This window comes from Leucoraja erinacea, unplaced genomic scaffold (assembly GCF_028641065.1).
Source record: "Leucoraja erinacea ecotype New England unplaced genomic scaffold, Leri_hhj_1 Leri_340S, whole genome shotgun sequence".
In the NCBI taxonomy this organism is placed as follows: Eukaryota; Metazoa; Chordata; class Chondrichthyes; order Rajiformes; family Rajidae; genus Leucoraja; species Leucoraja erinaceus.
The window spans coordinates 82,258-108,896 of NW_026576241.1; the positions used below are offsets into that span (position 1 = coordinate 82,258).

The 26,639-nt window shown below is 46.7% G+C and overlaps 1 protein-coding gene across 3 annotated transcripts in view; it reads right to left on the reverse strand.

The window, feature by feature from the left end:
- Nucleotides 1-26,639, reverse strand: part of nxf1b (nuclear RNA export factor 1b) — a 103,967-nt gene that overhangs the window by 65,278 nt on the left and 12,050 nt on the right. For 2 of the 3 annotated variants that reach the window (XM_055630345.1, XM_055630343.1), the window contains one exon: nucleotides 22,331-22,526. In XM_055630345.1, coding sequence (XP_055486320.1) covers nucleotides 22,331-22,526 — 196 coding nt within the window. Of the gene's footprint in view, nucleotides 1-22,330; nucleotides 22,527-26,023; nucleotides 26,228-26,639 lie in introns of those variants that run through there. The other variant, XM_055630344.1, reaches the window with a different exon arrangement.

The window sequence follows — 26,639 nt, forward strand, 5'->3', positions numbered from 1 at the left end:
CGTCAAGGCTCGGACCACAGCCCAAGGTCCTTCCGCCGCTGGACATTGGGGGGGGCAGAGTGTGGTGGAGACGCCCCTCAAATTGAGGGAAGGGATATCACCGCAGAGGGCCACACGAGTGGCAAGGACGCCTGCACAATGATACACACAAAATGCTAGAGTAACTCAGCGGGACAGGCAGCATCTCTGGAGAGAAGGAACGGCTGACGTTTCGGGTCCAGACCCTTCTTCTGAAGAGTCTGAAGAAGGGTCTCGACCCGAAACGACACCCATTCCTTCCCTCCAGAGATGCTGCCTGTCCCACCGAGTTACTCCAGCATTTTCTGTCTATCGTTGGTTGAAACAGTCTGCAGTTCCTTACTACACATTTTAAATGATGTATAATGTAGAATGATGGTTTTGTGAACACTACTAATGAATATATGTATAGCTGCTGAGAATGTCGGAAGTTTTGCACAGTCCTTGCTTTGTATATATTTATTATTCTGAATAAAAGATATTTTTTGGATTAAAAAAGCTGGGTTTTGTAAACCCTCCACCTCAGAGGTCTAGACTCAAAACACTTTTCCAAACGTTGATTGGTTTGTTGTGTATTACAGCATCTTCAGTGTTAATGCTAGGCACTTCCAAGGTGTAGCCTGGTCTTATGCAACATTGCAAGAGGGGTCTCTTGAGAGAACATTACAACGGGATATGCTCCCAGTACAGTAGTGATTAGGTAAAGGGGGGGATTTAAAGAAGGCAAGTCACGCTGATAGGATTATATCGAGGGTGCTTATGTGAATCATAAAGGGGCAGCTTGCAACATTTCAGCCATATGGTGCATATTGTTGCCTTTCCAGATTGTGGCCCAGTTGTTCTGATCAGGTAAATGTTCGACGTGGACATAGTGGGCCAGGGAGGCCTCTTCTTGTGCCGTTTCGTTTAGTTCAGTTTATAGATACAGCGCCCTTTGACCCACCGGGTCCACACCGACTAACAACCCACGCACATTAATGCCCCTGTCCCACTTGGGAAACCTGAACGGAAACCTCTGCGCCCCACCCAAGGTTTCCGTGCGGTTCCCAGAGGTTTTTGTCAGTCTTCCACTACCTGCAACCTCCGGCAACCACCGGGAACCGCACGGAAACCTTGTGTGGGGCACAAAGTCTCCAGAGGTTTCCATTCAGGTTTCCTAAGTGGGACGGGGCATTAACACTATCTTCCACACACTGCGGACAATTTACATTTATACCACGCCAATTGACCTGCAAACCTCTACGTCATTGGAGCGCGGGGGAAGCAAACGGAGATCTCAGAGAAAACCCACGCAGGTCACGGGGAGAACGTACAAACTCCGTACAGACAGCACCCGTAACAGGGATCGAACCCGGGTCTCCGGCACTGTGAGGCGGAGATTCACTGTGATGGATGTTTGTGTAAATTGTGTTGGTGTGTGTCTTGGTTCTTTTCTTGCATGGCTGCAGAAACCAAATTTCGTTTGAACCTCATGTGAGGCTCAAATGACAAATAAATGGTATTGTATTGTATTAGATCCTTTACTTGTCGTTCAGACCTTTCGATCTGAACGAAATGTCGTTGCCTGCAGCCATACATGTAATAATAAACAACAAAACACACAATAAACGCAAATTAACATCCACCACAGTGAATTCACCAGGCACCTCCTCACTGTGATGGAGGCAAAATCTTTTACTGTCTCTTCCCTCCTCTTCTCCCTCTGCGCAGAGGCGATGCCCCACCGGGCGATGGTAAGTCAGTCTCTTGCCCAGAGTAGGGGAATCGAGGACCAGAGGACATACGTCGTAGCAAAAGGATTTGAGTATAGGAGCAGGGAGGTTCTACTGCAGTTGTACGGGGTCTTGGTGAGACCACACCTGGAGTATTGCGTAGTTTTGGTCTCCAAATCTGAGGAAGGACATTATTGCCATAGAGGGAGTGCAGAGAAGGTTCACCAGACTGATTCCTGGGATGTCAGGACTGTCTTATGAAGAAAGACTGGATAGACTTGGTTTATACTCTCTAGAATTTAGGAGATTGAGAGGGGATCTTATAGAAACTTACAAAATTCTTAAGGGGCTGGACAGGCATCTGTTGGACAGATGCAGGAAGATTGTTCCCGATGTTGGGGAAGTCCAGGACAAGGGGTCACAGCTTAAGGATAAGGGGGAAATCCTTTAAAACCGAGATGAGAAGAACTTTTTTCACACAGAGAGTGGTGAATCTCTGGAACTCTCTGCCACAGAGGGTAGTCAAGGCCAGCTCATTGGCTATATTTAAGAGGGAGTTAGATGTGGCCCTTGTGGCTAAGGGGATCAGAGGGTATGGAGAGAAGGCAGGTACGGGATACTGAGTTGGATGATCAGCCATGATCATATTGAATGGCGGTGCAGGCTCGAAGGGCCGAAAGGCCTACTCCTGCACCTAATTTCTATGTTTAAGGTGAAATGGCAACGATTTAATAGGCATCTGATGGGTAGCTTTTTCACACAATGGGTATGGAACGAGCTACCTTTAACATAGTGACCTCACCACTACTAACCACTCCCCACATCACAAGTATAATTACAACCTTCCCACCCATTGATCCCTCTCTCTAGTTCCGGTGACAGACCACGAACAGCTAGGGCAGCAACGTATATGTGTATCATGAATAAACAGTGGTAAAGACACAGTGTGTTATGCCTCCTCTTTACACAGAGGAGGTAGTTGAGGCTGGGACTATCGCAATGTTTAAGAAACCGTTAGATAGGTACATGGATATTGAGGGGATATGGGCCAAACGCAGGCAGGTGGGACTGGCGAGCTGGGACATGTTGGCCGGTGTTGGCATGTTTCCACGCTGCACGACACCATGACTGATATTTAATATTTTAAATATGCATGTCTAAAGGGAGAGCGAGCAAAATTAAAATTTTTAACGTTTCGTTTATGAAAGTATCGCAGTAAACAAAATGAAATAAAATATTGCATGTGTGTATAGTACTTCAAAATGTGCAAAACATTTTCAGCCGCTGAATTACATTAGGAAAGGAGTCACTAGTAGGTCAAATGTTTAAGAAGGAACTGCAGATGCTGGCAAAATCGAAGGGAGACAAAAATGCTGGAGAAACTCAGCGGGTGAGACAGCATCTATGGAGCGAAGGAATAGGTGACGTTTCGTCCCGAAACGTCACCTATTCCTTCACTCCATAGATGCTGCCTCACCCGCTGAGTTTCTCCAGCATTTTTGTCTCCCTTCGTAAAGGTCACCTATTCCTTCACTCCATAGATGCTGCCTCACCCGCTGAATTTCTCCAGCATTTTTGTCCACCAGTAGGTCAAAATCATTACCAGGAGAATAATGTGCAAGTTCAGTATCGATGTGGATAGAGAACTGGCTGGCAGACAGGAAGCAAAGAGTAGGAGTAAACGGGTCCATTTCAGAATGGCAGGCAGTGACTAGTGGGGTGCCGCAAGGCTCAGTGCTGGGACCCCAGCTATTTACGATATATATTAATGATTTGGACGAGGGAATTGAATGCAACATCTCCAAGTTTGCGGATGACACGAAGCTGGGGGGGCAGTGTTAGCTGTGAGGAGGATGCTAGGAGGCTGCAAGGTGACTTGGATAGGCTGGGTGAGTGGGCAAATGCATGGCAGATGCAGTATAATGTGGATAAATGTGAGGTTATCCACTTTGGTGGCAAAAACAGGAAAGTAGACTATTATCTGAATGGTGGCCGATTAGGAAAGGGGGAGATGCAACGAGACCTGGGTGTCATGGTACACCAGTCATTGAAAGTAGGCATGCAGGTGCAGCAGGCAGTGAAGAAAGCGAATGGTATGTTAGCATTCATAGCAAAAGGATTTGAGAATAGGAGCAGGGAGGTTCTACTGCAGTTGTACAGGGTCTTGGTGAGACCACACCTGGAGTATTGCGTACAGTTTTGGTCTCCTAATCTGAGGAAATACATTCTTGCCATAGAGGGAGTACAGAGAAGGTTCACCAGACTGATTCCTGGGATGTCAGGACTTTCATATGAAGAAAGACTGGATAGACTCGGTTTGTACTCGCTCGAATTTAGAAGATTGAGGGGGGATCTTATAGAGACTTACAAAATTCTTAAGGGTTGGACAGGCTAGATGCAGGAAGATTGTTTCTGATATTGGGGAAGTCCTGAACAAGGGGTCACAGTTTAAGGATAAGGGGGAAATCTTTTAGGACCGAGATGAGGAAAACATTTTTCACACAGAGTGGTGAATCTCTGAAATTCTCTGCCACAGAAGGTAGTTGAGGCCAGTTTGTTGGCTATATTTAAGAGGGAGTTCCCTTGTGGCTAAAGGGATCAGGGGGTATGGAGAGAAGGCAGGTACAGGATACTGAGTTGGATGATCAGCCATGATCATATTGAATGGCGGTGCAGGCACGAAGGGCCGAATGGCCTACTCCTGCACCTATTTTCTATGTTTCTATGTTTCCAGCTAATGTTAAATTGTTAATTCCTGATTTAATGAGCGACTCAAACGCTACAAACCATCTATTGTTCCCTTCAAACTCAATGCGAACCTCACGTTAACACCTTGCAAGGGCACACCATTAAAATCTGTCACTGCCGAGTACACAAAAATAAAATCAAAAAGTCTCCAAAATCAAGTCTTCACACAATGCTGTGCAGTTGCGCAACGTGACTTAACACAAAACTATTCTCTTCAAAGGCTAGTGGAGCAGCACGTGGACAGGACAGGATTCGAGGGGTACAGAACAAATAAAAAGCAAAGATCCTATAGCAGGGGGAGCAAGATAGACCACTCTTGCTAAATACCATGGGCTGACGTGTAGTAGTACGCAACGGAACGGAACGTGGGCCTTATTTTACATCCATTTCCGTAACCGGACCCGACCCGACCCACAGTGTAATCAATGTTGCGGGGGGAACAGTTTGGGTAAATAAATTAGAATTCTGAAAATGGGAAGATTTTTTACCAAATGACTTTTATTTTTACGAGGATGTTTCCGTAACCGGCTTCCGTCTCCGCACTATTATCCTATGAGATCTTCGAGTCCGTTGCAATCTCAGATGTCGTTGTGCCAGTATCTGGCGCAGGTCACAGCTGGTCGGGTCGGTTCAGCCAGGTCCTGGGGGCTGCACTGGGGGGGGGGGGCGTCGTAACACTCCAGTAGGGGGGACATTGTCGGCACTGCTCCACTGCTGCATGTGTCTTCTGCCTGGTAGCTCCATGCTTTCATAAGTGCTTTGCACCTCCCCTGCTCCACTCGTAATCTGTCGAGGGTCTTCCAGGTTGGCCATGGGAGGTCGTGCCTGCTGGCAGACAGCGCTTCCAAAGCAAGCGCTGTCTGCTCCAAAGCAAGCGCTGTCTGCGGAGGGCGCTCAGCATCGCCAAGGACTGCTCTCACCCCAACCATGGACTGTTTACCCTCCTACCATCCGGGAGGCGCGCTACAGGTCTCTCCGTTGCCGAACCAGCAGGTCGAGGAACAGCTTCTTCCCGGCGGCTGTCCCTCTACTCAACCACGTACCCCGGTGACTGCCAACCCACCCCCCCCCCCCCCCGGACACTTATTATTATTTATTCAAATCGTTTGCTATGTCGCTCTTCCAGGGAGATGCTAAATGCATTTCGTTGTCTCTGTACTGTACACTGACAATGACAATTAAAATTGAATCTGAATCTGAATCTGAATCTGAATCTTCAGTCGGATTGATTCCTCTCTCCATCCAGTCATGGGCTCGTGTGTTGAGCTGTTATCCTACGGGATCTTTGGTGCGGAGACGGAAGCCGGTTACGGAAATGGGGCCGAAAATGACCCATGAATCTGCCCGTGACCGTACTGCGTCTTTTTGGTCGAGTGGACTATCTTGTTTTGCTACAGGATCTTTGATATAAAGCACTGCAGACATAAAGCACTGCAAGCTGTTGTCAAGCTGGAAAGGATACAGACGAGATTTAAGAGGATGCTGCCGGGACATTGCAGAGAGGCACAGTTCCAACCAAGGTGCAATCCTGACCTCTGTTGTTTGTGTGGTGTTAGCACGTTCTTTTTGTCATTGAGAAAGTTTCCTCCAGGAATTCGCACTTTCCTGCACAGTCATGAATAATACAGCACAGCCCCCCCCATGACAACGTGGGTTTTCTCCAGGATCTCCACTCGCTTTCCAAAGGTTTGTAGGTTAATTGGCTTTGTATAAATGTATGTGTGTGTAGGATAATGTTCATGTGCGGGGATCGCTGGTCGGCGCGGACTCAGTGAACCGAAGGGCTCGTTTCGTGCTGTATCTCTACAAACTAAAACTAAAAATATTCAGTCTGGCAACTCATTCTGAGAGGACAGTAAAACACAGGAACAGGCCCTTCGGCCCACGAAGTCCATGTGACACATGATGCTAATCTCCCCTCAGATTCCCATTCAATCTTTTCCCCTTCACCTGAAACCTATGTCCTCTGGTCCTCAATTCCCCTACTCTGGGGGCAAGAGACTCTGTGCATCTACCCAAACTATTCCTCTCATGATTTTATACACCGCTATAAGATCATCCCTCATCCTCCTGCGCTCCAGGGTTAGCTTTCATAGCAAAAGGATTGGAGTATAGGAGCAGGGAGGTTCTACTGCAGTTGTACAGGGTCTTGGTGAGACCACACCTGGAGTATTTATTGCGTACAGTTTTGGTCTCCTAATCTGAGGAAGGACATTATTGCCATAGAGGGAGTGCAGAGAAGGTTCACCAGACTGATTCCTGGGATGTCAGGACTGTCTTATGAAGAAAAGACTGGATAGACTTGGTTTATGCTCTCTAGAATTTAGGAGATTGAGAGGGGATCTTATAGAAACTTACAAAATTATTAAGGGGTTGGACAGGCTAGATGCAGGAAGATTGCTCCCGATGTTGGGGAAGTCCAGGACAAGGGGTCACAGCTTAAGGATAAGGGGGAAATCCTTTAAAACCGAGATGAGAAGAACTTTTTACACAGAGAGTGGTGAATCTCTGGAACTCTCTGCCACAGAGGGTAGTCGAGGCCAGTTCATTGGCTATATTTAAGAGGGAGTTAGATGTGGCCCTTGTGGCTAAAGGGATCAGAGGGTATGGAGAGAAGGCAGGTACGGGATACTGAGTTGGATGATCAGCCATGATCATATTGAATGACGGTGCAGGCTCGAAGGGCCAAATGGCCTACTTCTGCACCTAATTTCTATGTTTCTATGAATAGAGCCCCAGCCTACACAACATTGACTTCTCTAACTTCAGATAGCCCTTGCTTAATCTCCCCATCCCCATCCCAGTTCTCCCACCAGTCTTACTGCCTCCGCCCACATTGGATCTTTGTCCCGCAGCTCCTCTGACATCAGTCTGAAGAAGGGTCTCTACCAGAAACGTCGCCCATTCCTCCTCTCCCGCTGAGTTACGTCTAACTACAAAACCACTCCCTGTAGCTCAGACCAGTCTATTCCTGGCAACATCCTCGTAAATCTTTTCTGCACCCGTTTGCAGCTTGACAACATCTTTCCTATAATACGGTGCCCGGAACTGAACACAATACTCTAAATGTGGCCTCACCAACGTCTTCTACAACTGCAACATGACCTCCAACTTCTATAGTCAATACTTCTGACTGATGAAGGCCAATGTGCCAAAAGCCTTTTTGACCACCTTATCTACCTGCGATCCAAGCGTGTTGAAGGTCATAAGGGATAGGAGTGGAATTAGTCCATTCGGCCCATTCATTCATGGCTGATCTATCTCTCCTTCCTATCCCATTCTCCTGCCTTCTCCCCATAACATTTGACACCTGGAATAATCGAAAAATTATCTATCTCTGCCTTAAAACACATTTGTACTCCCTGGCTTTTGACCGTGCCTGAGGCTTTGCTTCTGTTTGTGATGTTTTTGATGTTTCTTTATTTTACATGTCTTTTCCTACTATTTCTTTTGATTGTTATTTTTGGTGTGTATTAACTTTTTTATCAATGATTAGTGATGTACAGCACTTTGTTGCAGCTATGTTTGTTTTTAAAGTGCTCTATAAATAAAATTATTATTATTATTATTATTATTAAAAATATCCACTGACTTTGGCCTCCACAGCCTTCTGTGGCAAAGAACTCCACAGATTCACCGCCTGTTCCTCTGTTGTGCTGTTCTATGATCTATGCTTTCCCCATGACTGCATGTGTGTCTGCAGGTGCTCTGATTTTGCCCCCTGCATTGCAAAGATGTGTTTGTAGGTTAAATAGCCCCAGGGATGAGATCATTTCAATTGTTGCATAGTGTCAGGAACACTAGAGGGTTAGACCTATAACCTAAGCACAGCAGGGAAGGGCCGAGCAGTATTATTCCCACCTATAGCATATTCCCACCTATACATGATGCTATCTGATTCATTTTAGTGCTAATTAGAACCTAAATCTAAACATAAAACAGTACAGCACAGGAACGGTGGTGCAGAGACAGAGCCCCGGAGACTCGGGTTCGATCCCAAATACAGGTGCTGTCTGTACGGAGTTTGTACGTTCTCCCGTGACCACATGGGTTTTCTCTGAGATCTTCGGTTTCCTCCCACACTCTTACAGGTTTGTACAACTAGACCAACTAGACAGGATTGTGAAGACCGCCAGCAGGATTATTGGTGCTCCACTCCCTTTCCTGCTGGACATATACAGGAAGAGATGTATCAGCAGAGCCATCTCCATCATCAAAGACCCCTACCACCCATCGCATCACATATTCTCCATCCTGCCATCTGGGAAGAGGTACAGGAGCATTAGCTGCAAAACCAGCAGGATGCTCCTCAGCTTCTTCCCACAGTCTATAAGACTGATAAACGGACTTTGCCCCCTGCCAAAGTATCGCGCACCAACCACCAACCTTGACACACTGCAGCAGAGCCACTGCCGTGCCGCTGCTGATCGGAACGCCTGTTGATGTTTAGTAGAGAGTAGAGTGTTTAATTTGTTCATGATATATGTATTTTTATTTCTATTTATTTTTTACTGCACACCGAATGGACACTGGTGGAGCAACGTTTTTTTGTTTCCTCTGGGTATGTGAGTACTCAGGAAAATGACAAAAAAGATATACTTGATACAGGTTTGTAGATTAATTGGTTTAGGTTTGTATACTTGGCAAATGCCACTATTGTATTAGCTTCAACCGCTACCCCTGGTGGATATTCCAAGCACCCAACACCCTCTGAAAATTACGTACCTCGTATATCTCTATTAAACTTAGCCCCACTCAGCAAGAATCTATGCCCTCACGTCTTAAGTCAGAGGGTGGTGAATCTGTGGAATTCATTGCCACAGACGGCTGTGGAGGCCAAGTCAGTGGATATTTTAAAAGCGGACTTTGACAGATTCTTGATTAGTCAGGGGAGAAGGCAGAAGAACGGGGTAGAGAGGGAAAGATTGATCACCCATGATTGAATTGATGGTCTGAATGACCTAAATCTGCTCCGAGAACATTTCCACCCTGGGAAAAGGTTCTAGCTACCCTGTTGATGGCCCACAGAATTATATATAGATTTCTACAACCCATCAAACTCCGACGTTCCAGAGCTAACAATCCAAGTTTGCCCAACCTCTCCTGTTAGTTAATAGCTTCTAATCCAGGCTGCATTCTGGTAACCCTCCTGCACCCTCTCCAGAGCCATCCTTGTATTGAGGTGACCAAAACTGCAACCAGGACTCCAAATGCAGCCTGTAACTCTGAAAAACGACTTCCTAACTTTAATATTCATGCTTGTCTTCGTCACTCGGGGCATTGAATCTAAAAGTTAGGAAGTCGTTTTCAGACTTTACCATTGTATGTTGCCAGTTTAAGGGTTTTATGGACTTGGACCCCAAGATCCGTCTGTACATGAATTCAAGGGTGAACCAGAGGGTGGTTGAAATCTTGTACGTGGTGGAGCATTTTCACTTTCAATCTCACTCCCGAATGTCCAGCGAGATGCCAATGGCTTGTTCAATGGTGTGAACAGTGTGTGGCGTGCATTTATTACATAGAAATAGAAAATAGGTGCAGGAGTAGGCCATTCGGCCCTTCGAGCCAGCACCGTCATTCAATATGATCATGGCCGATCATCCAAAATCAGCACCCCGTTCCTGCTTTATCTCCATATCCCCTGATTTCGTTAGCCCTAAGAGCTAAATCCATCCTGTCCCGCTGAGCTACTCCAGCATTTTGTTCCTGTCCTGCCGAGTTACTCCAGCATTTTGTTCCTGTCCCGCTGAGTTACTCCAGCATTTTGTTCCTGTGTCACTGAGTTACTCCAGCATTTTGTTCCTGTCCCGCTGAGTTACTCCAGCATTTTGTTCCTGTGTCACTGAGTTACTCCAGCATTTTGTTCCTGTCCCACTGAGTTACTCCAGAATCTTGTTCCTGTCCCACTGAGTTACTCCAGCATGTCTCCCTTCGATTTAAACCAGCATCTGCAGTTCTTTCCTACACAGCTAAATCTGACTCTCTCTTGAAAACGTCCAGTGAATTGGCCTCCACTGCCTTCTGTGGCAGAGAATTGCACAGATTCACAACTCTCTGGGTACACGCAAGGACCAAAGAGGTAGGTAGGTCCCTGGTGACAAAAGAAAGTGAGAACACACAACTTTGACAACATATCACCAAAACACTTGCCTTTAACAAAAACATCCCAAGTACATTTTAAACCCTTCTAGCCTTCAGAGACAGTTTTAGATTTCCACCAACCTTGTTTTGTTAAAGCATGCTTCCTGTTTTCACTGACTGAATGCTAATTTTATATTCAAGGACGTTTGCAAGTTCAAAACAATGCTGTGTTAGGATTTTTTTAACGTGAAAGTTAGCATATCTTGTCGGTATGTCAACACTATTTCAAAAGAGCAGGATTGTTATCTTTACCCTCCCCACTCTTTCAATATACATATATATATATAATCGATATATATATTAATAGGGATAGCACTTCATACTTTTGTGCAACTCTGGGATTTCACAATCTTAATGTACATGGTGTACTCCAGTGAACTTCAGCCAAATATAGATTTTCTCATCCAAATATGACTTCAGTAAATAAACCGGACCCGATTTTCTTTAATACCTTTTCCATTGGGAGTTAGGGACGGCACAGTGATACAACGGGTAGTTCTGCTGCCTCTTATCTCCAATCACCCAGATTCATTCATAACTATGGCTGCTGTCTGTGCAGAGTTTGCACATTCTCCATGGGTTTGTGTGGGTTTATATGGCCAGGAATAGACCCTGCAGTCTATCATGTCATAAGGTCATAAGTGAGAGAGAGAGTAGAAACATAGAAACATAGAAATTAGGTGCAGGAGTAGGCCATTCGGCCCTTCGAGCCTGCACCGCCATTCAATATGATCATGGCTGATCATCCAACTCAGTATCCCGTACCTGCCTTCTCTCCATACCCCCTGATCCCCTTAGCCACAAGGGCCACATCTAACTCCCTCTTAAATATAGCCAATGAACTGGCCTCAACTACCCTCTGTGGCAGAGAGTTCCAGAGATTCACCACTCTGTGTGAAAAAAGTTCTTCTCATCTCGGTTTTAAAGGATTTCCCCCTTATCCTTAAGCTGTGACCCCTTGTCCTGGACTTCCCTAACATCGGGAACAATCTTCCTGCATCTAGCCTGTCCAACCCCTTAAGAATTTTGTAAGTTTCTATGAAATCCCCTCTCAATCTTCTAAATTCTAGAGAGTATAAACCAAGTCTATCCAGTCTTTCTTCATAAGACAGTCCTGACATCCCAGGAGTAGAATTAGGCCATTTGGCCCATCGTCTACTCCACCATTCAATGGCTGATCTATCTCTCCCTCCCAACCCCATTCTCCTACCTTCTCCCCATACACCTGTACTAATCAAAAATCTATCTATCTCTGCCTTTACAAAAAAAAGTCTGCGCTGACCATGATACCAATATGACTGTATCAGTCTGAAGAAGGGTTTCGGTCCAAAACGTTGCCCATTTCCTTCGCTCCATAGATGCTGCCTCACCCTGCTGAGTTTCTCCGGCATTTTTGTATACCAACATGACTATTTTTTCTTTTTAAGTTTAGTTTAGAAATACAGCGTGGAAACAAGCCCATTCGGCCCACCGGGACGGCGCTGACCCGCGCATTAACACTATCGTACACAGCCATCTTATCTGCCTGCACACCATCCCCACTCCTTTATTCACTGCATATTCAAGTGCCCCATCAAATGCCCTTGAACCTTGCTATCATATCCGAGCCCACCATCTATCTCCCTTTTGACAACGTACGCCAGGCACCTACCACACTAAAAAACAACTTGCCCCGCTCATCTAAACTTTCCCGCAGTTATGCCCTCTGGTAGTTAACATATCCACTCTGGAAAAAAGACTGACCATCTATCTATATGCTCTCTCATCATTTTATAAACATATCAGATTGCCCCTCAAGACTTCCAGTGGAACCTCTATCCATTCTCTCCTGATAGCTAACGCTCTCCAATGTGTCGTCTTGATGAACCTTTCCTCAACCTCCCACATCCCTCCTGTAAACTTAGTTTAGTTTAGAGATACAACGCGGAAACAGGCCCTTTAACCCACCAAGTTCACACCGACCAGCGATCCCCGCACATCATCACCGTCCTACACACACTAGGGACAATTTTACATTCATACCAAGTCAATTAACCTACAAATCTGTACGTCTTTGGATTGTGGGAGGAAAGCGAAGATCTCGGAGAAAACCCACGTCGTCAATAGACAATAGGTGCAGGAGCAGGCCATTTGGTCCTTCAGCCAATGTGATCATGACTGATCATCCCCAATCAGTACCCCATTCCTGCCTTCTCCCCATATCCCCTGACTCCGCTATTTTTAAAAGCCCTATCTAGCTCTCTCTTGAAAGCATCCAGAGAACCGGCCTCCACGCCCTCCGAGGCAGAGAATTCCATGGGAAGAATGTACGGACTCTGCGCATGCCGCACCTGTGGTCGGGATCGAACCTGGGCCTCTGGCGCTGTAAGGCAGCAACTCTACCGCTGCGCCAAAGTGCTGCCCTAATGTGGCAACCAGACCTAAATAATGCTCCAAACGTGTCCTAAGCAAAATGTCATGAAGCTGCAACACACCTACTATGATACTCAATGACCCAACTGATTAAAGCCAAGCATACCACGTGCTTCTTTTCTTTCTATGCCTCTGTTGCCACTTTCAGGGAGCTATCCCAAGATATCTGATTAATGCCACCATTTTACCATCTGAGTTTCTCTTGCATTTCCCACCTCACACTTGTCCATCGAGCATTTTTCCACCCAAATTTCCAACTAATTTCAGTTTAGGTTTTGAGATTTATTATTGCCGGGCCTACGGAGGTACAGTGAAAAGCAGTATTTTGCATGCTGTTCAATCAAATCTGATATTATACATAATAATTATACATAATATCAGGGATAGCATAATATCATAACACAAGGAATAATTTCTTCCCAGCTGCAATCAGGCATCTGAATGATCCTACCACAACCAGAGAGCAGTCCTGAACTGCTATCTACCACCTCATTGATCGGACTTTACAGGCTTTACCTTGATATCATTATTCCCTTATCATAGAAACATAGAAATAGGTGCAGGAGTAGGCCATTCACCCCTTCGAGCCTGCACCGCTATTCAATATGATCATGGCTGATCATCCAACTCAGTATCCTGTACCTGCCTTCTCTCCCTTTAGCCACAAGGGCCACATCTAACTCCCTCTTAAATATAGCCAATGAACTGGCCTCAACTACCATCTATGGCAGAGAGTTCCAGAGATTCACCATTCTCTGTGTGAAAAATGTTTTTCTCATCTCGGTCCTAAAGGATTTCCCCCTTATCCTTAAGCTGTGACCCCTTGATCTGGACTTCCCCAACATCGGGAACAATCTTCCTGCATCTAGCCTGTCCAACCCCTTAAGAATGTTGTAAGTTTCTATAAGATCCCCCCTCAATCTCCTAAATTCTAGCGAGTACATGTATCTGTGCACTGTAAATGGCTCGATTGTAATCATGTATTGTCATTTGGCTGATTGGATAAGCTTTTCACTGTACCTCAGTACACGGAACAATGAACTGAGTTTGTCCAGATTAAAGTCCATTGAGCAGTTCTCCACCCAAATTTCAAACTAATCTAAGTTTTGAGGTTTATTATTGTCATGAGTACGGAGGTACAATGAAAAGCATTCCTTTGCATGCCATCCAATCAAATCAGATAATATACAAATGCAATCATAACCATATAACAATTACAGCACGGCAACAGGCCATCTCGACCCTTCTAGTCCGTGCCGAACACGTATTCTCCCCTAGTCCCATACACCTGCGCTCAGACCATAACCCTCCATACCTTTCCCGTCCATATAATTATCCAATTTATTTTTAGATGATAAAAACGAACCTGCCTCCACCACTTCCACTGGAAGCTCATTCCACACACAGCTACCACTCTCTGAGTAAAGAAGTTCCCCCTCATGTTACCCTAAACTTCTGTCCCTTAATTCTGAAGTCATTTCCTCTTGTTTGAATCTTCCCTACTCTCAGTGGGAAAAGCTTATCCACGTCAACTCTGTCTATCCCTCTCATCATTTTAAAGACCTCTATCAAGTCCCCCCTTAACCTTCTGCTCTCCAAAGAATAAAGCCCTAACTTGTTCAACCTTTCTCTGTAACTTAGTTGCTGAAACCCAGGTAACATTCTAGTAAATCTCCTCTGTACTCTCTCTATTTTGTTGACATCCTTCCTATAATTAGGCAACCAAAATTGTACACCATACTCCAAAATTGGCCTCACCAATGCCTTGTACAATTTTAACATTACATCCCAACTTCTATACTCAATGCTCTGATTTATAAAGGCCAGCACACCAAAAGCTTTCTTTACCACCCTATCTACATGAGATTCCACTTTCAGGGAACTGTGCACAGTTATTCCCAGATCCCTCTGTTCACCTGCATTCTTCAATTCCCTACCATGTACCATGTACGTCCTAGTTTGATTTGTCCTGCCCAGATGTAGCACCTCACACTCACACTCAAACTCATGCCAAAATCAAGTGCAATAGGTAGAACAAAGCGAGATACAGAGCACAGAATATAGTTCTCAGGATATAATCTCTACCCCGCTGCACATTTGAAAGCTTTCCTCACTGTCTACAACTCTGCAAACTTCTGTTCAATATGATAGAGCTGCATTTATCCCAGGTGGGAAATTAGTCTGCCAACAGTCATAAAACACAAGATACACGAAACATAAAATTAAAGTGACGAGTGGAAGGTCCAAGATTGGGGATAGAAACATAGAAACATAGAAATTAGGTGCAGGAGTAGGCCATTCGGCCCTTCGAGCCTGCACCGCCATTCAATATGATCATGGCTGATCATCCAACTCAGTATCCCGTACCTGCCTTCTCCCAATACCCCCTGATCCCCTTAGCCACAAGGGCCACATCTAACTCCCTCTTAAATATAGCCAATGAACTGGCCTCAACTACCCTCTGTGGCAGAGAGTTCCAGAGATTCACCACTCTCTGTGTGAAAAAAGTTCTTCTCATCTTGGTTTTAAAGGATTTCCCCCTTATCCTTAAGCTGTTAAGGATGGCGGGGGGGGGAGGATCAGTCTACCCCACGACAGATGGGGGAAGGAGTTGTACAGATTGAGAGCCACATAGACAAAGGATCTCCTGTGGCGTTCTGTGCTGCATCCCCTGCTGCACCCTCTGCTGCTCACATACTAATCAGACCACACACATCTTCATCTGGATCATTCATATATCCCACAAACAACCAAGGTCTCAGCACTGATCTTTGTAGAGCACCACTGGTCACAGATCTGCAGTCACCACTGTCCGCCGTCTTATAACCAAGCCAATATTTGCTTCCACCTGAACAACTCGCCTTGAATCCCATGAAACGTAATCTTCTGGACAAACCTACCACGAGGGCGGCACAGGGGTATTGTGTAGGAAGGAACTACAGACGCTCGTTTAAACTGAACTTCGACACAAAAAGCTCGTGGAACTCAGTGGGTCAGGCAGCATCTCTGGATGGCGGCGTTGCTTTAGCACCTGCGGCTCGCCTGCAGTCCGTCTAATTTTTGTCCTTTTGTGTTGTTCTTTTGTCCTGTTTTAGTTAATTTTTGGTTTATTAGGTTGTGTATGTGTGTGGGTGGGGAGAAACATGTTTTTAGTCTCTTCCTTCGGGGGGATGTGAGACTTCTCTTGTCGTATCCCCCGTCTCCGTTTGCGCCGAGGCCTAATAACGGAGCTGGGGCAGCGGCGACCCGACCTCGGAGGATCGGCCGCGGGCCCCGACAGTCGGGAGCTCGCAGGTCACGGGTTGGTGACCTGTTCTCCGGAGCTCCCGCGACAACAGCTGCATCCGCTGAACTGGAGGGCAGCAGCTTCGACCACCCCGGGCTAGTAAGTATGCAGTTGATACCAAGATAGGGGGTGTTGTGGATAATGAAGAGGATTTCCAAAGTCTACAGAATGATTTAGGCCATTTGGAAAAATGGGCTGAAAGATGGCAGATGGAGTTTAATGCTGATAAATGTGAGGTGCTACACCTTGGCAGGACAAATCAAAATAGGACGTACATGGTAAATGGTAGGGAATTGAAGAATACAGTTGAACAGAGGGATCTGAGAATAAGATCCCTAAATAAGTTTAGGGGTAACATGAGGGGGAACTTCTTTACTCAGAGAGTGGTAGCGGTGTGAAATGAGCTTCCAGTGGAAGTGGTGTCGGCAGGTTCATTGGTATCATTTAAAAATAAATTGGATAGGCATATGGATGAGAAGGGAATGGAGGGTTATGGTATGAGTGCAGGCAGGTGGGACTAAGGTAAAAAAGTTGTTCGACACGGACTTGTAGGGCCGAGATGGCCTGTTTCCGTGCTGTAATCGTTATATGGTTATATGGGCTGCGGAGTTGAACCAGCCCATTCGTGGAACTCGGATTCAGCCGCGGGACTGACATTACTTACCATCACCCGGCTGGGTCACAAAGGGAAGGGACAAAGACTTAAGACTTTTGCCTTCCATCACAGTGAGGAGGTGCCTGGTGAACTCACTGTGGTGGATGTTAATTTGTGTTTATTGTGTGTTTTTATCATTTTTCTTACTACATGTAGGACTGCAAGGCAACGAAATTTCATTCAGACCGCAAGGTCTGAATGACAATAAGGGCTACTTTGAAAATAGGTGACGTTTCAGGTCACCCAACCCAGTCTGAAGAAGGGTCTCGACCTGAAACGTCACTATTCCTTTTCTCCAGAGATGCTGTCTGACCCACTGAGTTACTCCAGCATTTTGTGTCAGGTTCGATCCGGGTGCTGAACTCGGGCAAATCATCACAATTAACACAGCTTTAGTTCTGTCGTTGTTAAACTGGTGGTGAAATTGTACAAAATAAATCAGCAGTTTAAACAAAAAGCTGAAGACCATTTTGTTTTAAGGTTAAAAGTGATAGGAGCAGAGTTAGGCCATTCGGCCCATTGTCTACTCCACCTCAATCATGGCAGATCTATCTCTCCCTCCGAACCCCATTCTCCTGCCTTCTCCCCATAATCCCTGACACCCGTCCTAACCAAGAATCTATCTAGCTCTGCCTTAAAAATATTAGTTGAAGGCCTCCATAGTTTACTGTGTAGAAGGAATTCCAACGATTCACCACCCTCTGACTAAAGATTGTGATGATTTGATGACTAAAGAAATACTTCCTTGTCTCCTTCCTAAAGGAACGTCCTTTAATTCTGAGGCTGACCTCTGGTCCTAGACTCTCCCACTAGTGGAGGCATCCTCTCCACACCCACTCTATCCAGGCCTTCCACTATTCTATTTAGTCCCCCCTCGAATGGCGTACTCCTGCACCAATGTTTCTATGTTCTGAGTGTTGGGGTCTGTGTGGTTCCTATTCGTGGGATAGTCCCCCCCTCATCCTTCTGAGCTCCAGCCTACTGCTGGCCAACGCTCTTCATATGTCAGTTAACCCACTCATTCCTGGGATCATTCATGCAAACCTCACCTGGACCCTCTCCAGTGCATCTTGAGCATATTTGTGCTTCATTCTTCATAGAATAATTGCAGGAATAATTTGATATAAAAAGGAAACTCGCCCATTTGTTATAGGAAGGAATAAAGGAGGCGTGGGGGGCGGGGGTAGAACAATGAAGGACACAGTGTGGGGGTGGGGGGGGTAGAACAATGAAGGACACAGTGTGGGGAACCGGCGTGAGGGGGAGAGGGGGGTAGAACAATGAAGGACACAGTGTGGGGAACCACCGTGGGGGGGGTAGAACAATGAAGGACACAGTGTGGGGAACCGCCGTGAGGGGAGAGGTAGAACAATGAAGGACACAGTGTGGGGAACTGGCGTGGGGGGGGAGGGGGGGGGGTAGAACAATGAAGGACACAGTGTGGGGAACCGGCGTGAGGGGGACGGGTAAAACAATGAAGGACACAGTGTGGGGAACCACCGTGAGGGGGTGGGGGGGGGGGTAGAACAATGAAGGACACAGTGTGGGGAACCGCCGTGAGGGGTGGGGGGGGTAGAACAATGAAGGACACAGTGTGGGGAACCGGCGTGAGGGGGGGGGGCGGGGGTAAAACAATGAAGGACACAGTGTGGGGAACCACCGTGAGGGGGAGGGGGGTAGTAGAACAATGAAGGACACAGTGTGGGGAACCGGCGTGAGGGGGGGGGGGGGGGGGGTAGAACAATGAAGGACACAGTGTGGGGAACCACCGTGAGGGGTGGGGGGGGGTAGAACAATGAAGGACACAGTGTGGGGAACCGGCGTGAGGGGGGGGGGGGGGGGGGTAGAACAATGAAGGACACAGTGTGGGGAACTGGCGTGGGGGGAGGGGGGGGTAGAACAATGAAGGACACAGTGTGGGGAACTGGCGTGGGGGGAGGGGGGGGTAGAACAATGAAGGACACAGTGTGGGGAACCGGCGTGAGGGGGACGGGGGTAAAACAATGAAGGACACAGTGTGGGGAACCACCGTGAGGGGTGGGGGGGGGGTAGAACAATGAAGGACACAGTGTGTGGGGAACCGGCGTGGGGGGGGGGGGGGGGGGGGGGGGGGGGGGGGGGGGGGGGGGGGGGGGGGGGGGGGGGGGGGGGGGGGGGGGGGGGGGGGGGGGGGGGGGGGGGGGGGGGGGAACAAAGGTGGACCTGGCGCAGATACATTGTAAGCACTCTTTATGTGGTGACTATTGGCATACCTTGGGTTGTGCAAGCAAAGAATTTCACTGCAACAATAGAGTATTAATGCATTAATCGAGTGCTGTGCGCTGTCATCTACCGACCCCCCAAATATCAGAAGGACTTTGTGAATGACTTCTCTGTGATTTTCTGGCTGGGATTATGCCCAACTATGATCGTGTCCTTATGGTTGGGGACTTTAACATACATGTGTGCTGTGCTGATAAGCCGTTGGTGAAGGACTTTTTAAAGCCTTATTGACTCTTTTAATTTTGTGCAGTGTGTGTCTGGCCCCACACACGAACATGGACATACACTAACCTTGTCTCTCCCATGGCTTGTCTGTGTTACATTTGGAGATCTGTGACAGTGTGGTTTCTGATCATATGCCTGTATTATTTGATGTTAGTTTCACCTGTGCTGCTGTTAAACCTGGCGCTCCTGCTTGGCACTGTCGGACTTTTAACCCTTTAGCTGCTGGCCAGTTCTCTGCTGCTTTCGAGCTGCTCTGTGCCCCCTCCGCTTCCACTTCTCTTGATGCGGAGGAGATCAGTTCTTGGTTTCACTCCTCCTGCAGAACTATACTGGACTCTGTGGCTCCATTAAAAACCTTGCGGCCTAGAGCTAAACCCGAGCCCTGGTTCAGTGACGTAACTCGTACAGCTCGACGGGAGTGTCGCAAAGCTGAACGCAAGTGGAAGAAGGACAAGCTGCAGGTTTCATTTCAAATCCTAAAGGACTGTTGGCGTCATTACCAGAACACTGTTAAAGAGGCCAAAAGAGAATACCTGTCAAACATTATTGTGTCTAAGCGTCACGACCCACCTGTGCTATTTAAAATCATCGACTCTGTCCTTAATGCCCCACAGCCTGTCTGTCTGGAAGCATCGTCTGAAATGTGCAATGACTTCCTGCTCTTTTTTATTAATAAGGTCGTTCCCATAAGGGCTCTCATTTCAGCTCCTGCCTCTGACCCCTCTGTTTCTGTCCCATGCCTGGTGGATAAGTTTGTGCCTGTGACATTGTAGTGTTTAGAGGATGTAGTTAGCCATATTAAGCCATCGGGTTCCCCTCGTGATGCTGTCCCTCCTCATCTTTTTAAAGAGGTTTTCCCCAGTATAGGGCAGTCGGTTCTTGCCATTATCAACAGCAGTCTGTGTTCTGGGGTTGTCCCCGTAAGTTTTAAACATGCAGTAGTGCAACCACTAATTAAGAAACCTGGCCTGGATCAAACTGTATTGGCCAATTTTAGACCCATCTCCAAGTTGCCTTTTATCTCTAAAATTCTGGAGAAAGTTGTTTATGCTCAGCTAAAACTTTTCCTGGACGAGCATAATATTCGGGAGGTTTTCCAGTCTGGGTTTAAAACTATGCATAGCACAGAGTCAGTCAGCATTGCTAAGGGTTTTTAATGACATCCTCCTAGCTAATGATTCTGGTGATTATGTGATTCTTGTCCTGCTGGACCTATCTGCCGCCTTTGATACAGTGGACCATGTCTCGGTTACAGCACCTAGTGGGCATTTGTGGTCGTGCCCTGGGATGGTTCAGGTCTTATCTGGCAGACAGAACTATGTGTGTAAGCCTTGCTGGTTTTGAATCCTCCTCCGCTCCTCTGTCATATGGGGTTCCACAGGGCTCAATTTTAGGGCCCCTGCTTTTCTCACTGTACTTGCTTCCTCTGGGTTCCATTCTTAGAAAGCATGGCATCTCTTTTCATTGTTATGCTGATGATAGCCAACTATATATGCCGCTGAGGAAGGAAGATGCCTTTTCTGTCAAATCACTTCTGTCTTGTCTTGAGGACATTAAGTCCTGGATGGCCCTAAACCTTCTAGGATTTAATGAAAATAAGACAGAGGTGATATTGTTTGGTCCAAATGGCTGCCGTGAACCTCCCCCTGTTGACTTCAGTCCCCTGGCACGGTATGTGAAGCCAACAGTTTTGGACCTGGGTTTTAGGATGGACAGTGATTTTAAATTAGATCATCAAGTAAAGTCCAGCTTCTTTCACCTAAGGAAGCTGGCAAAGGTGAAGCCCATTCTCGAGCGGCAGCATTTTGAAACAGTAATCCATGCCTTTATCACATCTAAGCTGGATTACTGTAACGCACTGTATTTTGGAGTTGCTCGATCTTCCCTGGCTCGTCTCCAGTTGGTTCAGAATGCTGCCGCTCGCCTTTTAACTGGAACTCGAAAGAGGGAGCACATAACGCCAATTCTGGCCTCCCTCCACTGGCTCCCGGTGTACTTTCGAGTTCATTTTTAAATTATTTTATTTGTTTTCAAATCTTTAAATGGGCTCGCCCCGCCTTACCTCTCTGAGCTGCTTCATCCGTACGCTCCTGCCCGGTGCCTCAGGTCAGCTGATCAGCTGCTCCTGGAGGTACCGAGGTCTAAGCGGCAGCTCAGAGGGGATAGAGCCTTCTCTGTTGCTGCTCCGGCACTCTGGAACACTCTGCCGTTGCACATCAGAAATTCATATCGGGATCTAAAATGGCGGCGGCGCGGGCACACCGCGACGCCCTGTGTCTCCCTAGAATGGGAAAAATAGCGACGATCCCCTTACCTGCTTCAAGGCTGCTCACTCGGAGCAGTCTTGTATCCATCTTCCCCCCCCCCGGACACTTATTATTTTTTTTATTCAAATCGTTTGCTATGTCGCTCTTCAAGGGAGATGCTAAATGCATTTCGTTGTCTCTGTACTGTACACTGACAATGACAATTAAAATTGAATCGGAATCTGAATCTGAATCAGACAGGCCCCCTCACTGTCCATCTTCAAAACCAGTATTAAAACACATTTATATTCCTTGGCTTTTGACCCTGCTTGAGACTTTGCTCCTGTTTTAGTGCTTTTAATGTTTTTACTCTCTCTTTTAATGTTTTTATTGTCGTGTAATAATTTTTTGTCCATGATTAGTCATGTACAGCACTTTGTTGCAACAGTGGTTGTCTTTATATAGTGCTCTATAAATAAAGTTATTATTATTATTAAATTCACCAAAGTATGTTCAACCTAATTGATTGCCACAGAGCTGGTTTACACACATCCACTCGATCCAAGCCTTTCACTAGTATTCGGTGAGTTTCATGCCCAGTCTACACGTGCAGATTGCTACTTACAACCGTGGTCTTGGCGCATCGTGGTCATTCATGGCCACGTCACCGTCTTCGTCCTCGAACCGCAAGCGTGGGTTGCCACCTCCGCCGCCCCGGTTTCTCGGCTTGTGATTTGCGTCACTGTACATCTTCCACCGGAATGGACCGCGTCCTTTCTTCTTACGGATCGGGAAATTTCCACTAACGCGGTCATCGTGTTCTAAAAATAAAAGTCAACATCAGATTGGAGAAACGTGATTTTAATGGAAATTTAGGTGAATGAGGAACACCCCTCATTATTCTTTATTTCCTTCAATCTAAAATGGAAACGGCAATACCTCAACACCCCTTCAATATTCACTGAAAAAGAATGTTGCAGTTGTTTTAATGTCCCACAAATAGGAACCACACAGACCCCAACACTTAGAACATAGAAAAATTGGTGCAGGAGTAGGCCATTCGGCCCTTCAATATGATCATGGCTGATCAGTACCCCATTCCCGCTTTCTCCCCATATCCATCCTTAATCCTTTAGCCCCAAGAGCTAAATCTAACTCTTGAAAACATCCAGTCTTCTTCTTCTTGCGTATGGCGTGCACAGTCTAAAGTTGTAGAACAACTTGATCTTATTTGATTGTGCACGCCAGGTTGATTGCATTCGTTGAAACAGGGCGGACCATGTGAAGGTTGCATTCTCCCACCACAAAACATCCAGTGAATTGGCCTCCACTGCCTTCTGTGGCAGAGAATTCCACAGATTCACAACTCTCTGGGTGAAAAAGTTTTTCCTCATCTCAGTCCTAAATGGCCGACCCCTTATTCTTAAACGGTGATCCCTGGTTCTGGACTCCCCCAACATTTCATTGTAAAGACCTTGGCACGTGACAATAAACACAACTAAGCTGTTTTACAGTCATAGAATGATACAGTGTGGAAACAGGCCCTTTGGCTCACACCGGCCAACATGTCCCAGCTGCACTAGTCCCACCTGTTGCGTTTGGTCTAGATCCCTCTAAACCAGTCCTAGCCATGTAAAATCTCAAAATCAGGCATCGTAGCTGAGTAACTGTCCCAGCTGAGATCAAACTGCATTTCACTCTACTTTGCAGTAGGTGAGTAAATAAAAACAGGTTCCCGCTCCTGACGGCTAGCCAATAATTACTGATGGTGACTGGATGTCGGGTGCAGATGGGACAGAATTTTGGCAGCAAGCTGTTTAATGTTAAATGGCACACTGTTGGATTTACAAACGAAAAATATCCACAGTGCTTGAAAGTTTTAGACAAGAATCCCGGAGGTTGTCAGTCTCCCTACCTGCAACCTCCGGGAACCACATGGAAACCTTGGGTGGGGCGCAAAGTCTCCAGAGGTTTCCGTGCAGGTTTCCGTTGTGGGACAGGGGCATAACTCTACCGCTGTGCCACCATGCCGCCCAATGATGAAGGTCAACAAGCAGGCACAGTGCATACCACCAATTCTACGTTAACCATGTATGGTAACAGCACTGGTGAATAACAAACAATGGCACAGCATTTTGATTAGGTAATATGGTACAGCGGGGACAGGGCACATGGGTTTGTGATTCTGAAGAGCCCAGCACAGGCAAATCATTCAGTCCATGTTATCAATAGATCATACGTGATAGAAGCAGAATTAGGCCATTCGGCCCATCAAGTCTACTCCACCATTCAATCATGGCTGATCCATCCCTCTCTCCCAACCCCATTCTCCTGCCTTCTCCCCATAACCCCGAGACCCGTACTAATTAAGAATCTATCTACCTCTGCTTTAAAAATATCCCATTGACTTGCCCTCCACAGCTCTCTGTGGCAAAGAGGTCCACAGATTCACCACCCCCTGACTAAAGAAATTCCTTCTCATCTCCTCCTAAAGGAACATCCTTTAATTCTGAGGCTGTGACCTCTAGCCCTGGACTCTCCCACTTATCCATTCCAGCAGCTTGATAACAACTGTTTTTATATTATGCTAAAACCAATGGAGCCCAAGTATACAGCGCAATAGGCATAACATATGGCGCTTGATAGCCAATATGGATTGGAAGGGCTGAAGGGCCTGTTCATTAGCTGCACCACATTGTACTACCTTCAATATGTTTATATGCATGTCATTAAGATTAATGACATGCTTGGTTTACACCGAGGATAGACACAAAAGGCTGGAGTAACTCAGCGGGACAAGCAGCATCTCTGGAGAGAAGTAATGGGTGACGTTTCAGGACGAGATCCTTCTTATTCGAGAGGCAATTTCCCTCCGGGGATAAATAAAGTTCTATTGTATCGAATCAAATGCCTGGTTTATTGACAAAGAGGCCGACATGGCTTGATCCCATACAAGTGCCTATCCCGACTCCCTGTCCCGACGCTCAGTCTGAAGAAGGGCCTCGACCCGAAAAACGTCACCCATTTCTTCTCCCCAGAGATGCGGTCTGGCCCGCGGAGTTACTCCAGCATTTTATGACCGTAGGATTGAAGGCTCTCACTCCACAACTATCTGTACTTTGGAGACAAACGGTTCAGATCACCGGCAACAAGTCGACAAGACGTGAAAGTGTCAGGTATCACCTGCCCACAGAGAGAACAATTCCAATCTTGCCAATCAGTACACACATGCAAACAGCAAAGCTTTGGAAGCCGTGTCAGCACCACAGTTGCACAAACTCACCAATGAGTGAGTTTGGCTTTTGTCAATAACCATCCTTGTCAATAACCCATGCATTTGATTCGATACAATAGAACTTTATCTATTCCAGGAGGGAAATTGATCTGCCAACCGTCATAGAACGTAAGATACATTAAATTAAAGTCACAAGTGGAAAGGATTGGGGATGTGCAAAGATTTTGAGGTGGGGGGGAGGAGTCAGTCTATCCCACGACAGAAGAGGGGAGTCAGTCTATCCCACGACAGAAGAGGGAGGGGTTATACCAGATTCAGATTCAATTTTAATTGTCATTGTCAGTGTACAGTACAGAGACAACGAAATGCATTTAGCATCTCCCTAGAAGAGCGACATAGCAAATGATTTGAATAAATAATAACTAAGTGAAGGGGGGGGGGGGGGGGGGGGGGGGGGGGGGGGGTATTGGCAGCCACCGAGGTACGTTGTTGAGTGGAGTGACAGCCGCCGGAAAGAAGCTTTTCCTCGACCTGCTGGTTCGGCAACGGAGAGACCTGTAGCGCCTCCCGGATGGTAGGAGGGTAAACAGTCCATGGTTGGGGTGAGAGCAGTCCTTGGCGATGCTGAGCGCCCTCCGCAGACAGCGCTTGCTTTGGACAGACTCAATGGAGGGGAGCGAGGAACCGGTGATGCGTTGTATACAGTTTGATAGCCACGAGGAAGAAGGATCTCCTGTTGCGTTCTGTACTGGATCTTGGTGGAATCACACAGTTGCTGAAGGTAACTCCAGTCTGAAGGAGGGTTTCATCCCGAAACGTTGCCTATTTCCTTCGCTCCATAGATGCTGCTGCACCCGCTGAGATTCTCCAGCATTTTTGAGCCAACCCATGTTCGCCAGAGATGCTGCCTGACCAGCTGAGTCATTCCAGCACTGTGTGTCTTCTTTTGCAAAACTGCATCTTAGTTTAGAGATACGGCACGGAAACACTGGGTCCGCGTCGACCAGCGACCCAGGCATATTAACCTTACGCTAACACACTACGGACAATTTACATTTATACCAAGCCAATCAACCTACAAACCTGTAGGTCTTTGGAGCATGGGAGGAAACGGAAGATCTCGGAGAAAACCCATGCGTTCACTAGGAGAACGTACAAACTCCGTATAGACAGAGCCCGTAGTCGGGTTAGGACCTGGGTCTCTGGCACTGTAAGGCAGCAACTCTACTGCTGCGCCACCGCGCCGCCCTACAAATGAAAAAAATAATTAAGTCCTTGTTCCTTAAAAATGCATCTAAATGAATTTGCTCATGTGAAAATAACCATGTCACTATTTATCCCTGAAGAAAGGTCCCAACCCGAAACGTCGCCTACCCATGTTCTCCAGAAATGCTGCCTGACCCACTGATTTATCCAGCACTGTCTTGTTTTGTAAACAAGTATATAGAAAAATAGGTGCAGGACTAGGCCATTCGGCCATTCGAGCCTGCACCGCCATTCAATATGATCATGGCTGATCATCCAACTCAGTATCCTGTACCTGCCTTCTCTCCATACCCCCTGATCCCTTTAGCCACAAGGGCCACATCTAACTCCTTCTTAAATATAGCCAATGAATTGGCCTCAACTACCTTCTGTGGCAGAGAATTCAGAGATTCACCACTCTGTGTGAAAAATGTTTTCCTCATCTCGGTCCTAA